Source organism: Castor canadensis, chromosome 1 (genome assembly GCF_047511655.1).
Source record: "Castor canadensis chromosome 1, mCasCan1.hap1v2, whole genome shotgun sequence".
In the NCBI taxonomy this organism is placed as follows: Eukaryota; Metazoa; Chordata; class Mammalia; order Rodentia; family Castoridae; genus Castor; species Castor canadensis.
This window is the reverse complement of record NC_133386.1, coordinates 14,305,343-14,321,357: the sequence shown is the minus strand read 5'-3', so window position 1 is coordinate 14,321,357 and position 16,015 is coordinate 14,305,343. Positions and strand designations below refer to the sequence as shown.

General features: G+C 38.4%; 1 protein-coding gene across 19 annotated transcripts in view; it reads right to left on the bottom strand.

Moving 5' to 3' along the window:
• Syne1 (spectrin repeat containing nuclear envelope protein 1) overlaps window positions 1–16,015 on the bottom strand; it is a 437,993-nt gene that overhangs the window by 107,588 nt on the left and 314,390 nt on the right. For all 19 annotated transcript variants that reach the window (XM_074072146.1, XM_074072138.1, XM_074072173.1 and 16 more), the window contains 5 exons: window positions 15,500–15,609; window positions 7,551–7,707; window positions 4,253–4,384; window positions 3,870–4,025; window positions 3,098–3,307 (listed from right to left, as the gene is read on the bottom strand). In XM_074072146.1, the coding sequence (XP_073928247.1) occupies window positions 3,098–3,307; window positions 3,870–4,025; window positions 4,253–4,384; window positions 7,551–7,707; window positions 15,500–15,609 (765 nt within the window). The remainder of the gene's footprint in view (window positions 1–3,097; window positions 3,308–3,869; window positions 4,026–4,252; window positions 4,385–7,550; window positions 7,708–15,499; window positions 15,610–16,015) is intronic.

Below are 16,015 nucleotides of genomic sequence, written 5' to 3'. Positions count from 1 at the left end.
GGGGCAGGAGAATTCTAGACATTTGATGAACAGATCTGTAGAGAGTTTCAAGATTTAAAATCAGCTATGTTGCCTCATTCCTTTTGTTTTTTGGGTTTTTTTTAGTGGTGGTGGTACTGGGGTTTTAACTCAGGGACCCATGCTTGCAAGGCAGGTGCTCTACCACTTGAGCCATAACCAGCCCTTTTTTGCTTTAGTTATTTTTCAGAAAGGGTCTCACATTTTTGCCTGAACCACCATCCTCCTAGTCATGTTTCCATGTAGCTAGGATAACAAGTGTGTAGAACCATGGCCAGCTTTTTCTGACCCCCTACCCAATTGTCTCCTAATCTCTACTTCCTGAGTGGCTGCAATTAAAGGTATGCACCACCATGCCCAGATGCCTCACTCTCATTAAAGAATTCTTTCCTTCATTTTCCATTTTAAAAGATAACAAAATATGCAATTCCATATCTAGGAAATTTATTTGGTGTTAAGTCTATGGGTAAAAAATTAAAAATAGAGAATAGTTGACAATTGGCTTGTGAATCCACATATAAAATAAACATAATATACATAACATCTATGAATTCTTCCATACAAGTTTTCTGGGTAACACTCTGGCAAAAGTTAAAACTCAAAGATTACATGGAAAATGAAGGCATACCATTCCAGTAACTATTGAGCACTAACAGCATACCAGATTCTTAGTATAAAATAAAATGATTTATGACTTGATCTTGCATTGCATTACCATTGGAACTCTGGTTTGTTTGCCTTATTTGTTTTGGGCGGTACTGAGGTATGAACTTAGGGCCTTGTGAGCAAGTGTTCTACCAACTTAATCCATGCCCCCCATCCCTCCACTGGAGCTCTTTCTTCCAGCTAACTTGGAACACGAACATTTGACTTGTCAGTGTTTGTTCGTGAGCTGGCCACCAACAAACAGAAACTTGTTGGCAGAAGAAAAACAGAGAGCATGATTTAAACAGAATTCATGATTATGTGTTTTCTCACAGTCCGCTTCAACAAAGTAATTTCCAAAGAATTCATGTTTAGTTTATGTTTTACTGGCACTGGTTATAATTACTAGAAAAATTTAAAAGTACCAAAGACACTAGCACAGTAAAGGCAATTTGAAAAAGGGAAATTCACCTTTGAGGGATACCCACATTTGGACTGCTAACCCACTTCACGATTGCCTGATATATAAAATTCTGTTATACCTCAGTATACTGTCAATGTTCATATGTTAAAGTGGCCTTTCTGATTTTACACATGCCGAGCGTACATGCGTGTAAACAAATCTTGCACCCAAAACTTAAGATCCAGATAATCCATTCCTACTTTTCTGACTCCATGGGAAATTCTCTTTCCTTTTTTCCTAACTGGCAGATAGGAATATCCCGTCTAGGCTATTCCCCTACACCACAGACCTGTATCCTCAAGCGTCTACTGTGACAGTTCATGTGTGTATCTTAATTCTACCCACATCTCAATCAATGGTACCACGAGCAAGCCAGGTGATCAAAGGCATTGTTATTCCTAAGCCTTCTCTGCTGGTCACGGCCCTCCTGATAAGCAAGACAGAGTCCCTGGGGTTCCTCAGCAGTCGCTCTTTCTCTCATTCCCCACATCCAAACCATCAACACTCTCCTATTGACTCTGCGTTCAGAAAGTACCCTCAGTAGGTCCGGTAGTCTTCATCTCCTTTGCCCTCCCTCTAATACTATAAAATGCAAAAGTGCTCTTTGAGTCAAATCACGTGCTAGGTTGTGGGTAGTTAAATAATCTAGGAAAATAACTTAACCTGATGGCTTTGGATCCTCTGTAACTGTTACAATGCTGCACTTCATAGCAACAATGACCATACCAAAACTTGCTGGGTGTTTACTACGTGTCAGACACTGTTGAGAGTGTTTCACATGTTAACTTATTTCATCCTTTTAGCACACTATAAGGAAATTACTATAGAGGTGGTTTAATAGTTGAGAATACTACAGCTCAGAGAAATTTAGCTGCTACGATTATAGATTATACAGCAGTAATTTGAGTCTGGGAGTGGTGGTTCACACCTGCAATCCCAGTTCTTGTGAGCTGGAGACCAGCCTGGGCTACATAGTGAGGCCTTTCTCAAAACAAAACAACAACAAAAAACCTTCAGAATTTAGACATAAGAATGTTGATTTCAAAAGCCATATGTTTAATTTTCACTCTTCTAACTTTGCAAAATTAATATTCGAACAATTCTTATCTAGTAGGGATATCATAAAGATTAAAGACAATGATTCATATGAAATTTTTGTGAATAAAAAAAATGGAACACCAATGAATGTAAAAATTGTACTATATAGTTTTAAGGCTATGGACCCCTGGAAGGCAGTGGTAGTCTCTAGATGTATAACTAGAAAAATTCCCTGCTTTTCAGTCAATGAAACTTGACACTTCATATATTTCTTTTCTCACATATGAAAAATTTAAATTAAGCTGCGGCACTAATTATATGTATGCATTTAATAAATTTCCCATGTTTGTTGAAAATAACATTCAATTAAAATGTAAGTGTTCTCAGAAAGTGCTTTTGATTAGGAGTGCAAACTGAATGTTAAGTTTATCAGGAGCTTTTGTATTTTTCTCAGTGAACAGTCATAGGAAAATTTCACTAGTTGGCAACAGAATTCTAACATGGCAGTTAGAGGTAATAAATCTGAAGGGTCAGGAATGAAAAGTAGTGCAGCCCGCTTCAACAAAGGTAGATGTAAGTAGACTACTATCGCTGCAGAGACCCTTGGACACTGAAGGCTAGGCTCCTTTTTATACCCCAGTACTTCCTGTACGCATTAAACTCCACTATTACCAACTGGTAACCGTAATGACCCACAAATTTGATTTCTGTTGGTTGAATTTAAAGTTTGATTCCACCCTTACTTTAACTTAGCCTTCCATTTCTAGAAGCATGATACTTGTAGCTTTCTAGATCTTCTGTTTAAGCCACTGGATTTTCTATAATGCAATTACTCCTCCTTTGCATTTTTAAAAAGTTTTTAAGATCTACTGTTGACTACTATTGACTGTCCCTTGAGAGTATTCAAAAATCCCATGACCCTCACTTATTTACCTGGAAATTTAGTATTTGCTGAAGTCTTTCCTTCATCTGATGGCATCGTTGGTTCACTACTGAGTCTAGCAAGGATAATCTGCCCAGAAGACAGACAAGAGTATCTTCAATGACATCCCGATTGTCACCGTTCTCAGGGAAAGTTCGGGAAAATAAGTTCTTGTTCTTATCCATTTCTTCAGACATTTCCTTAATGTCTTTGGCAAGAGCCTAGAGTTGACAGAAGAAGAATCTCACTTCCATGTTTAGATCCATGAACCAATATGCAAATCAAGTCCTTTCCTCATAGAAAGTTCATAAAATCTCACTGCTTGGGATTGATGACACCAAGGCAAGTTGAACCTTTGTCACATATTTCTATACATCTTAGGGAAGTTTTACTTGAAGAAATTTTCCTCAAGGACTTTATATCATCAGCTAGTAATCATACGCCTTGACAAAAATAAGTTTTGTAAAGTGCTACTTAGAAGCTCGCTACTTTTCTTTAAAGCCTGTGTTTCATACAACGAGGATTTGTGATACACAAGGGTCTTCTACAAAAATTCTCCATTTTCTCCTTATATACACAGATAAAGCGTAAAAACACAAATATCTTTGTGAACTTTTTATATTTAAGCAATTCTGTTCTATACCACAGTACTTGGAAAGACACCCTTGTACTTTAGTACCAGTGTTTTATTCTTGACCTTCTTTATATATAAATTTAATTAACCAATATCAACATTCCAAGTGCTATCATATTTCACATACAGACAGAGATTGCCAGACCTACCTCTTGGTTGAAGATACAAGTTTCAGTTTCTTCTGGTAAAAGCGCTGTGGCAACAAACAACCGCTCTTCAACATCATCCAACCAAGTCGAGGTGGCTGACACCCCATCATATAACTTCTGTTCCAAGTGGATATTCTGCCTTTTCACCCCTCCACCCTGGAAAAGAAGCACACACAGAAAGAGTGATAAAGAATCAATCAGAGTGTTTTGAGGAATCAAAGAGAAATACCAGGAAGAGATCCCAGGGGCCAATGGCTTTTTGTTTCAGGGCTCCATCACTAGTGTTGGGCTTCAGTGTTCATATGCAGAAGTGGACAAACTCCACAGAGACCAGGTGGACCACCACAGCAAGACAAGACCAAGACAAGCACCGACACCCATACCTGAGTTGAAACTTCCTCGAAGGCCTGGTTCAGCCCATCCAGCAATGACGTCACTGCGGATTTATCTTGTGTTTGTCCTTCCCCTCTATACAGTGGTACACCAGACAGCAGTCGGTTCGGTCTGCTGTAGAGCTGCAGACAAACAGGAGTAGCTTAATTAAGAGCATCTGTACCATACTCAGGTTTCTTATTTGGAAGTGCACACAAAGTAGATACTGGAAAAATTTTTCTTATGAAACCTCTTATAAAGAAATATGACCATGTCATCGAACCACTGACCAAAGTCACCAATGGTGGTATTTCCACTGATGGAAATCTTATCACAGCTTTACTCTACTTGTCTTCCCAGCTTTAGTTCTACCTCTAGGGAAATACTCCATCCTAAATACTGGACATACACTCATGTCTTTCCTTCATTAGTCACTTCTCCCAAACTTCTTTTAGGCACACAGAATGCCTGCCCATTAAGGAACATGGTATTGTCTAGCATTCAAACTCTTTGGTGGTGTCTCCAATCAAACTCAATATCTTCTGATTTTTCAAGACACCTCAACCTTATGTCTCAAGTCATGTCAGGTCCATTCTCTCCTGCACTGGACTATCCACTGTTCACTGTCTGTTTAAACACTGATACCTTTAATTCCACACCTATTACAGTGGCTTTCTACTATTTTTTTTTGAAACATGGTCTTACTATGTACCTCAGGCTGGCCTAGAACTTACTATGTAGTGTAGGCTAACCTCGAACTCATGATTCTTCTGCCTCAGTCCCCTATGTGCTGGGATTGTAGGTATGTTCCACTATACCCAGCTCAGCAATATTTTTGCTTTTTGACCTTTTTCTTTTGGGTTTCTGCTTATAGAGCCTGCTCTGGTAGCTTACTTGTTCAGAAAGGTATGAAATATTTCCTGCCTTGGGTTAGAAGTTTCCAGAAGCTGGAGCCATGTCACATTCTGAAGCCGTGAAAGGAATTCTGCTTAGAGGCACTAGCTAACTGAAAGAAAAATTGCTGAGAGATTGAGGCTCCTTGATCTTTTGACCTAGTTAACTTTAGGTTCCCCAAATTGTGTCTGTTTTACACTTGAGAGCAATAAGTATATGCAGTGTACAAGATTGCCATTTAGCAAGTATGAAAAAAGAGGAATTTTGAAATCAGACAAATCTGCACCTTAATTCCAGCTCTGCCTTATCTTAATCACGAGACCCTGGGAAATTTCTCAACTTCTCCTAATCTCAGTTTATAGGCCTGCAGAGTGGGGAGAAAGTCAACCTCACCTGAGCACTGTAGGTAGAGTGATGCCCAGACTGACAACGTGCATTAGATGAGCTCCCCATTTTCTCTTGGAAATGGTGACTTGTAAGAAGCGTCTCTTTACCTTCCTTTCCCTTTTTCACACCAACAGAGGGAAAACACCTACTTGGCACTTTGCGCAAATGACTGTGATTCTTGGAAGTGTTCAAAGGCAAAACATATCATAAAAAGGGCACTTGGAGTTTCCATTTCTTATCTCAAAGGCACGTGAGTCACAGACATAGACATGAACATGGACTTGAACAGTGCAGGTGTCCTCGAGAATGTCTGCAGCAGCAGGAGGCCAGTGAGCCCAGCATGGAGCATGCTGACAGGGAAAAGTAGCCTCAAGAGCTAAGAACAGGCAACGAGATGCCCAGGTCTGCAGAGCTGGACAAGTCATGCAGGTACTAAGAGTTGAGTGAACCATGGTGACATCCTGGGTTGAGACTAAGTAGGCATGAAATAAGTAAGGATGAAATCCAGAAATGTCCTGTGTTTATCTGACTTGGACAGTGAGAAAGCATGCAGTCTCTGTTTCAGAGCTACATCTACTGCTTACATTCAAAAGGAATGGGGAAATAAATACTATAACATGAAGGGTGGCCACAGTCACGTTCAGGAGATCTACATCAGAAGTCAAGAACTGTAGCTATGCATGTGAGAAACGTCTGATCAGAGATTAAGCAAGGGTGAAATCAGACACAGGCAGGATGTCTGTGCACAAGATAGAGGGCCTCACTGTCAGGTAGACTCCTGGACAACTGCCTCCAAGAATGGAGTGCTCTAAACTTCCCAGTGCCAGAGGAGGAGAGAAAGAGGGCAGAAGGTGTGGTATGCCATGTAGTTTTGTGAAACAGGATCAAACTGTCTGGCTCTGGAATGAGGGGACATATTAGGGCCTTTAGCTGTCTCCTTTCAGTTAGTCCTGCTCCTTTCAGTTCTGTGATGTATAGTGCCTGTTTTGACAGCTCCTCCAGCCCCTTCCTGCTCAAATGTTTTCCTTCACTTCCTGTTCAGCCTCTTTTACCCTCTTAAGACAACCTTGGCCTTAACAGTGAGAACAGCAGGTTCTTCAGACCAACAGTAAAGATCCTAGTATTTACTCTGATGGAAAAGACACTGCCCTGGAATGAGCCCAGATGGACACTGCTGACCAGGACACAGGCCTAGGCTTGGATGTCAGAATCCCTCTGAGCCATAGCATTCCAGGTGTGTTTGGGTTCCTGGCTCACTCATCCCTCTAAACTCTCAAAATCCTCTGACTTCCTGTTGTTCTCTGACTTCTGCATAGAGTGAATTAACAGTGATCACTTCCCAGGAAACTTCTGTTGCCCATTCAGCTCCCCTGGATTTGGCGTGTGTGATGTCAAGCCCGACCTCACATGGTATTTGTCCCAGGACCCAGCCTGACAGATGGGTCAGTGGCCTCCCTCACTGACCACTGGCTTTCTTTCCTTTTAGTTCCTCTGAGGTCCCAATGTGTTTCTCATTACGATCTTCTGAAAATTTTAAATACTGGAAGGAGCAATGGAAAGTAAGATGAGATGGTGATGTAGTTCCAGATTTGTGGAATTCCTTTTGTCCATAATTTTAAATGTTGAAAATAAATTAAAATTTAATGGTTTATGCTAATGAGGAGTCAGAGATTGATCAACTTTGAGGAAAAAATGTCTGTATATCAAATAAATGTTCACATGTAAGTATATAATTATGTAGGAAAATGTGAAATAGGCTTGTTCAAAAAAATGTAGAGCCTGGTGCACATCTGTAGTCTATAATCCCAGCACTGGGGAGACTAAGGATAAAGGATTATAAATTCAAGGTCAGACTGAGACCCTGTCTCAAAAAAATAATAAAAGCAAAAGAAAATGATAGGATGAATAACTGGTTCCATGTCAGTTTCGAATTGACAATGAAAATATAGATTACTGGAGTTACATTCCCTGAGGAACAGCTGTAAATCTCTTCTATGAGTTAATACAGAAACAAAAAACGTTTGATACCACTTGTTCTTGTTCCTGTTCCAGAACATTCTGTAGCAGTTTCTGCTTGGTACTGAATTCTTGATGGAGACTTTCCCATTTCATTCTCATCTGGTCTTCTGCAGATGATGTCTCCCCTTCCATCCCCAACTTCTGGGATAGCACAGCAGGTTTTTCACTATTAGGAGAATAAATAGTCTAAGTTTACAATGTGTACAAAAAGGTGATGAGGCTAAACCTGGTCTCAGAAATGAGAAGACTTTTTTAGTTATTAGTTTATACCTTAAAAGTATAAATTAAAATAGAAAATTTGAGATTGTAAAACAAATAGATCTTCCTCCCATTATAGTTAAATCTGAGCATAAAGAGTAGTGTAAAATAAAATGATAACAGCTAAACATTAAATAAAAATTGTAACATTTAGAATCAGAAAGTATACATTTTATGATTACAGACTAGTTAATCCTTTGATAAACAGCCTAAAAAGTAGTTCAAACCCCAGAAAATGTTACTTATTGAGAGTTTTTTTTTTTTTTTTTTTTTTAACTATGAGACCAAAGAGTGTTCAGGACATGGAATAGCATGTTGGGCATGAGAGGAAGTCACAGTGCCATGCCCGAGGGACAGTGTGGCTTCCGGATAGGACGGACTGGAATCAGAACCCCTACTCTAAGTGTGGCTCAGTGGTGGCTCTGTAGGAGAGCACTGGCCTAGCATTCAAGGTTCTGGGTTGGAGCCCCAACACAGGAACAGAAAAGAAAAAAACAAAATCCCTGCACTAGCACTCCAGGTAAGTGACATTGAGCAATTTGTTTCACTTCTGCGAGCTTCAGATTTCTAACCTGATCAATGAAGATAGTATTTATTCTACAGAAGCATGGAAATTAAATTAAGGCCTACAACTATCTGGCCAATAACAGGCACTGAATAAATGGGGCCAAGAATAATGATAATGGTAACAGGTAACAGTAATGACCTTGGCAGCCTAAGTTCCAGTAGCTGTGAATATGTCCAGAGTTTTGAGGTGCTAACTAGAACCATGTCATCTGAAAAACGAATTAGATTCTAATTAACAGTTTGACACTAGGCCTTTTGCTCATGTAGATAAAAACAAGTTCATTTCAGGATAACACCATCTATCCCAAAGGCAATTCTTCTCAGAAGACACAAATATAATAGTGTCTTTAAGTAAAGCCTCTTGAAGGAAGCCTAGAAAATTCTATAAGCCTATGAGGCAAGGATTCTACTTCTAGGACATAACTCAAAGATATCTCTCCATCTGTTACAGGCAAGTTACTTTCAACACTGTTAGGAACAGCAAAAAAAGGAAAGATGGAAGCAAGGAAGAGAGAGAGGAAACAGTAAAATGTCTTTCAAGAAAGAGGGTAATAAAGGATCATGTTCACAAGAGAAAATACTATTAAGCAGTTAAAAGGAAGAACTTTATCTGTATGTACTGACAGGGATTGATCAAAAAGATAATACTGAATTAAAAAAAAAAGCCAAAGCAGAACTGATACCTATCATTGAGTGTCTTTTTTCATTTTTTAAAATGATAGTCTCTGGATTTTTTGTTTGTTTTGTTAAACATTTTTAAATTAAAAAGAAAAGAGTTCCTTTGAAGTTAAATTTCTTTGATGTACTTAACTTTCTGGTGGTGGACTGTAGTGTATCCCTTTTAACTCATTTATGTTTGCATAAAATTTTATTACAAAATCAGGGAAATTTTTAATATTTATATTCTTATCTTTAGTCATTGACAAACATATATAAACAAACAGCAGCAAATTAATTTTAAATTAGAAAACAGCCCTTCATTCCTCATGGAAAAATATTATGCTTCCTTTCATATTTGTAGCAATGAATTTCCAACTGATTTTCCCTGGTAGTCTCAGAAGGAGCCCTCCATCAGCCTCCTGTACCTCACATAGGTGCTTCTTCATTTTTTAATTCTCAGGTACAGAGTGATACAACATGACATTTATATATGCACTTACAATACATCTTAATTAGATTCACACCCCCATCATTCTCCCTTACTCCCCCACCCCCTTCTTACCACAACTTCAGCAGGTTTCACTGCTCTATTTTCATACATGAATATGAAATTTACCCACCATATTCCCTCCTTCACCCTCTGTTGACCCTCCTCTCCCCCCTGGGCTGGTACCTACCCCTGGACAGGAACTATTTGACCTTTCTAGCCTTCTTTTTTTTAAATGTATTTTGACTGTTCAAGAGGGTTTGGCCTTGGTATATCAGACACATATATATCCTGCTTTAATCAAAGTAACAACCTGATAGTTACAATTTCTCTATTGTAACTCCCCATTGTTTAATAGCTTACAGTGTACTGTCTTCATACAGAGATGCAATGTGTCAATATTCTCCCTACAGACCCATTAACACAGTCATGCTCTCCCTCCCTCTCTCTCTCTTTCTCTCTGCAGATATTACATACATGTAATTATACATGTTATCATGTGTTATAGCACTAGCTTCCACATATGAGTGAAAACATATGAGCTTGTCCTGAGCCTGGCTTACTTCATTTAACATGAAGAGCTCCAGTTCCATCCATTTACCTGCAAACGACATAATTTTATTCTTTATGATGGAATAATACTCCATTGTGTGTATACAGCACATTTTCTTAATCCATCACTTGTAGGGCATTGGTCCTTGTGAACAGTGCTGCAATAAATATGGTGTGTAAGTGGCTCTATTATATCCTGGCTTAAATTCCTTCAGGTGCATGCCCAGAAGTGGTATCACTGGAGCTTACGGTAGGTCTATTTTTAGATTTTTGAGGAACCCATAATGGTTGTACTAATTTACATTCCCACCAACAGTGTATAAAGGTTACTTTTCCCCTGCATCCTCACATGCATTTGTCGTTTGTGTTATTGGTGACAGTCATTCTGACTGGAGTGAGGTGAAATCTCAGTGTCACTTTGATTTGCATTTCCTTTATGGCCAAGGACACTGAGCATCTCTTCATGTATTTTTGGCCATTTGTGCTTTTTTTGAGAATCGTCTGTTCATTCATTTGCTCATTTATTCAGTCATTGATTCTTTGTGGGATTAGTTTTTTGAGCTCCCTGTATATTCTGATTATTAATTCCTTGTTAGATGTATCACTGGCAAAGATTTTTCTCCCATTCTGTAGGCTGTCTCTTCATACTGATTATTCCTTTTCTGTGTAGAATCTTTATTAGTTTGATGCAGTCCCATTTGTCAATCCTTTCTTTTAATTGTGGAGCTACTGGAGTTACATTTAGAAAGTTTTTATGTATGCCTGTATATCCCAGTGTGTCCCTATTCTTTCCTGGAGTAGTTTCACAGTTTCAGATATTACATTAAGATCCTGATTCACTTTGAACTAATACTGCTACAAGGTTGGAGACTGGGATCTAGTTTCTCTCTTCTATAGGTGGATATACAGTTTTCCCAGCATTGTTTGTTGAAGAGGCCGTCTTTTCTTCAAAGCTCCTTTGTTGAAAATCAAATGGCTATAGCTGTGCAGGTTAGTGTCTGGGTCTTCTATTCTGTTCCATTGGTCTTCATGTCAGTTTTTGTGCCAGTACCATGCTGTTTTTATTGCTATGGCTCTGTAGTATAGTTTAAATTCAGGCATTGTGATACCTATAGCATTGTTGTTTGCTCAGGATTGCTTTGGCTATTCATATGAACTTTAGGGTTGATTTTTCTATCTCTGGGAAGAAGGTCATTGGAATTTTGATGGGGATTGCGTTGAACATATAGATTGCTTTTGGTGGTATAGCCATTTACATATATTGATTCTGCCAATCCACGAGCATAGGCTGTCCTTCCATTTTCTAAAATCTTCTTTGATTTCTTTCTTCAGTGATCTATGGTTTTCATTTCATAGGTCTTTCACTCCTTTCACTAAACTTATTCCCAAGCACTTAAATTTTTTGATGCTGTTGCTGATTTTTGTGTACTGACATTTTGTATCCTGCTGCTTTGCTGAGCATTTATGAGATCTAAGTTTTTTGATGGAGTTTTTAAGAGTGTTTCATTTATAAGTTCATAGCTTCTGCAAATAGGGATAATTTGGCTTCTTCCTTTCCCCACTTGAATTCCTTTTATCTCTTTCTTCCAACTTGTTTTTCTGGGTAGGAATTCCAGTAGCTTTTGATTAAGAGTGGACACTTTTGTCTCATTCCTGATTTTAGAGGAAATGCATTCAGTTTTCCACCATTTAGTAAGATGTTGGTGGAGGTTTGCCATATATAGCCTTTATAATTTTGAGGAACATTTCTTCTATTCCTAGTTTCTTCAGAGATTTTATCATGAAAGTATATTGAATTTTTTGAAGGCTCTTTCTGCATCTATTGAGATGATGATGTGGCTTTTGTACTTAACTCTTTTTATGTGTTGTATTACTGTTTCTTTAATTTCTTTTTTTTTTGCAATACTTGGGTTTGAACTCAGGGCCTGCACCGTGAGCCACTCCACTAGCCCTTTTTTTGCGATGGGTTTTTTTGAGATAGGTCTTGCAAACTATTTCCTCTGGCTGGCTTTGAACTTTGATCCTCCTGATCTCTGCCTCCTGAGTAGCTAGGATTACAGGTGTGTGCCACTGTTGCCCAGCTTTCTATTATGTTTATTGATTTGAATATGTTGTACTATTCCTGCACCCCTGGTTATGGTGTATGACCTTTTTAATGTGCTGTTTTATTCTTTTAGCAAGTATTTTATTGAAGTTTTTTCATTTTTTCATCTATGTTTATCAGGGATATCGACCTATAACTTTCTTTTTTTTTTTGGATGCATCTTTACCTGGCTTTGGTATTAGGGTAATACTGACTTTGTAGAATGAGTTTGGCAGTATTCTTTCCTTATGTATTTTATGGGATAGTTGGAGGAGCATTGGTAGTAGTTCTTAAAAGGCCTGATAAAATTCAGCAGCAAATCCATCAGGACCTAAGCTTTTTTTGTTGGGGCTGGGGGAGTTCTTTATAACTGTCTCAATCTCATTACTTGTTATAGGTCATTTAAGTTGTTTATGTCCTCTTGGCTCAATTTTGGTGGGTCATATGTGTCAAGAAATTTATCTGTTTCTTCTTGATTTTCCAGTTTGCTAGAGTATAGATATTCATAATATTCCCATATGATCTTCTGAATTTCATTGGTGTCTGCTGTAATATCCCCCTTTCAGGGTATTTATGAATATATAAAGCAGGCCATGCCTTTCCCAGGCAGGTTTTCACACACAAACGAATTCACATTTGATAGTCTCGGAAAATCAGTTACTAAATAAAAGGCTGGATACAAGGGCTTTTAATTCCCTATCAGTGTTATTTTGTTCTTTTAAAAATATACTTTTTCTTTTGTCTTCCAGCTATCAACTTTTTTCATGGTTGTTTTCTTCATACCCAGAGGCTTGAAGAGTGGTTGAACTGGAACCAACTACTTTAAAAGATGATTTTTCCTAAGGATTTTGTATAAACACTAAAGAATTTATAAGTAGGCTTTAAAGTGAATCTTGTACAGAATGCCAGTACTGCACTGCAAGTTTCTTTCCAAATTGTCTTCATATTTGAAAGAGCAACTTGTAGTTGTTTATCTGTCATATAGGTTCTTTCCAATACTGAAGGCCAAGAGAAGGAAAAATTATGGCAAGAAAACTGCAAAAGACTGTGAATATACTTGTTCAGGATTTATACATACACAGAAAGATACAGACAGCTAGGGGGAACTGGAAACCGGTAGAAAACCCAGGGTAAAGACGAATCTCAGCTGAATCAACATGGAAGACTAGAGAGTCTCATCTTTGACTGACTATAAACATGCAACGATCCCTTATCAGTATTTTTAAAGCATGATGGACAACAGAGATTTTTTTTTTTTTTTACAAATCCTTCATGTTTTAACATAATTTTTATAGTTTTAGGCTTAAACACAAAAGCAGGGTAATATTTAATATACGTGGACATGAATGTATATATATAAATGAGATCAGCAGTGATGTCATAAGTCAGCAGCAATGTCAGCATTGACTAAGCTGCAAATTTTTTTGGCAGTAATAGGATTTAAACTCAAGGTGTTCCTCTTACCAGGTAGGTGCTCTATTGCTTGAGCTGCACCCCCCCCACCCTTTTGCTTTATTTTTGGGACAGGGTCTCGTGTTTCTGGCTGGCTGGCCTGGACCTTGATCTTCCTGTCTATGCCTCCTACATAGCTTGGGGTGACAGGTGTCACCAACACCCAGCTACTGGTTGAAATGGCATCTCATTCACTTTTTTTGCCGAGGCTGCTGGCCTTGAACTGAGATCCTCCTAATCTCCTAATTTCCTTGAGTAGCTAGGATTATAGGAAGGAGCCACTGTTCCCAACTCTAAAAAAATCTTAAATCCCTGTATCTTCCTTCTCTGAAGTTAGTGTGATTCTGTACATCATTATTTTGTCTTTCTCCACACACACACACTATACTTTCACTTTGATTCACATTTTTACTAGTTACCATGTATACACTTTATGACTATCATATAATTTTAAAACTATATATTTTTTCTTTAGCTTTTTTTTATACTAGTGAGCATTTCTACCTTTTCAATTATTTGGCATTACACATGATATTTTAAAAAATCATCTTCCTTTACCCAAAGAGAAAAAAATCATCTTCCTGACTTATTTCCTCCTTTACATTATTTCTCTGGAGAGGGGCAGAGTTCAGTAAAGGGAAAGGAAGTCAAAGCTATTTTCCAAATCTCTACTCTGGGCAACATATGAAAACAGAAGCTCATTAAAACTTAAATAAAAAATGTGTTAGATTTCCAAGGAAATGTTTTCATGTATCTATATATCCTCTTAGTTGACAGTCACAATGTTTATAATACTTTTGTAATGACTGTCATCGCTTATTACTCTAATTCAGCTGTGGAACTGGAATAAAATCCAGACCTGACTCACACTACAGGGATACACCAACTGCTATTATGTCCTTTACCTAACTACCTCTCACATTAAAATCCTCAACTTGAAAATTCTCCAACTTTTGTATTTTTCCTTTATCAGTTTATTTTTCTGCGTGCAAGACCTTCAAAGTCTCTACTCCAGATCAGGAATTCAGGCTTTCTACTTTCCATGTAGAAATGACACAAATAGACACATCGAGAAAAGTCAAGCCAGCTGTGGTGATACACAGCTGTAATCCCAGCTACTTGGGAAGTGGAGGCAGAAGGATGTCGAGTTTGAGGCCAACCTGGACAATAAAGTTAGCGAGATCCTATCTCAAAAAGAAAATGAAGCTGGGTGCAGTAGCTCACACCTGTAATTCTAGCTACTTGGGAAGCAGAGATCAGGAGGATCACAGTTCAAAGCCAGCCTGTGCAAATAAGTTTGCAAGACCCTAACTCAAAAAACCTTTCACAAAAATAGGGCTGGTAGAGTGGCTCAAGGTTAAGGCCCTGAGTTCAAGCCTCAATACCAAAAAAAAAAAAAAAAAAAAAAAAAAAGAGAGAGAGAAAATGAAAACTAAAGGGCTGGGGGTGTGCAGTTCAACTTGTCAAACACTTGGTAAAGTATGAAACTCTGGATTTAATTCCCAGAGCCTCAGGGGAAAAAATTGTCAAGCATTTTAGCAGACACATACATTTATTTTTTAGAATGTTAGAGAAGATAAACTCTTGAAGGGAAAAATGTTCTCGTTAGATATAATCACTGTTAGAAACATCGTGAATGCATTTCCTATTTGATTTAGAAAATGAACATTTCTCTGGAAATGTGAATAAACATAAAGGAAAGCAAACAAGTAGTCATTTAATTACTAGTGAGGCCCATCCCATGGGGGGAAAACCCTCCAGGTTTGACATGCAGCTATCTTTGAAATCCTAAAATGAAAGCAAATGAGTACATTTTGCAGATTTGGGGTGAGCTGTTCATTGTTCAAATGTCAGGGAAACACAACGGAGAGGAGAAAGCGGGGAAACCTGAGCACATACCCGCGGCCACCTGAAGTCTCTGCAGCCAGGTGCTGGCTCAGAATCTCCTCACCACGACTGGCCAGGGAGCGGAGGAGACTCTTCTGTTCTGCCAGTTCTTGTTCCAGCTCCTGCTCCAGAGAAAGGACAAATGCAAACATGCTTGTCACTTCAGGGTAACTGTCTCCAATCACAGCTCTAGGTCCAGAAAATTCTCAGGGAACATTGGTAGTGCATAAGAGGTATGGTTTAAGCAACTTCTCAAATGTGTCTCAAAAGCCACTCAGGCCTTTCTTTTGCTTTGATAAAGAATATCTAAAAAAAAAAATGGGGGAAAAAAAAAAAAAAAAAACCAAAGGGAAAAGAAAATTTTGCTAGGCAATGGCGCCCTCATGTGGTTTGAAATGCACTTTCACTTTTTTGAAGCCATTATTGGGTTAACTAGGACAGACTCTTTAACGCAGCAGCTCTCTGTAACCCTGCTCCTTCCTTATAAACTGAATTATCCACAGTTTTGGTTTTACTTTTTCATTAACT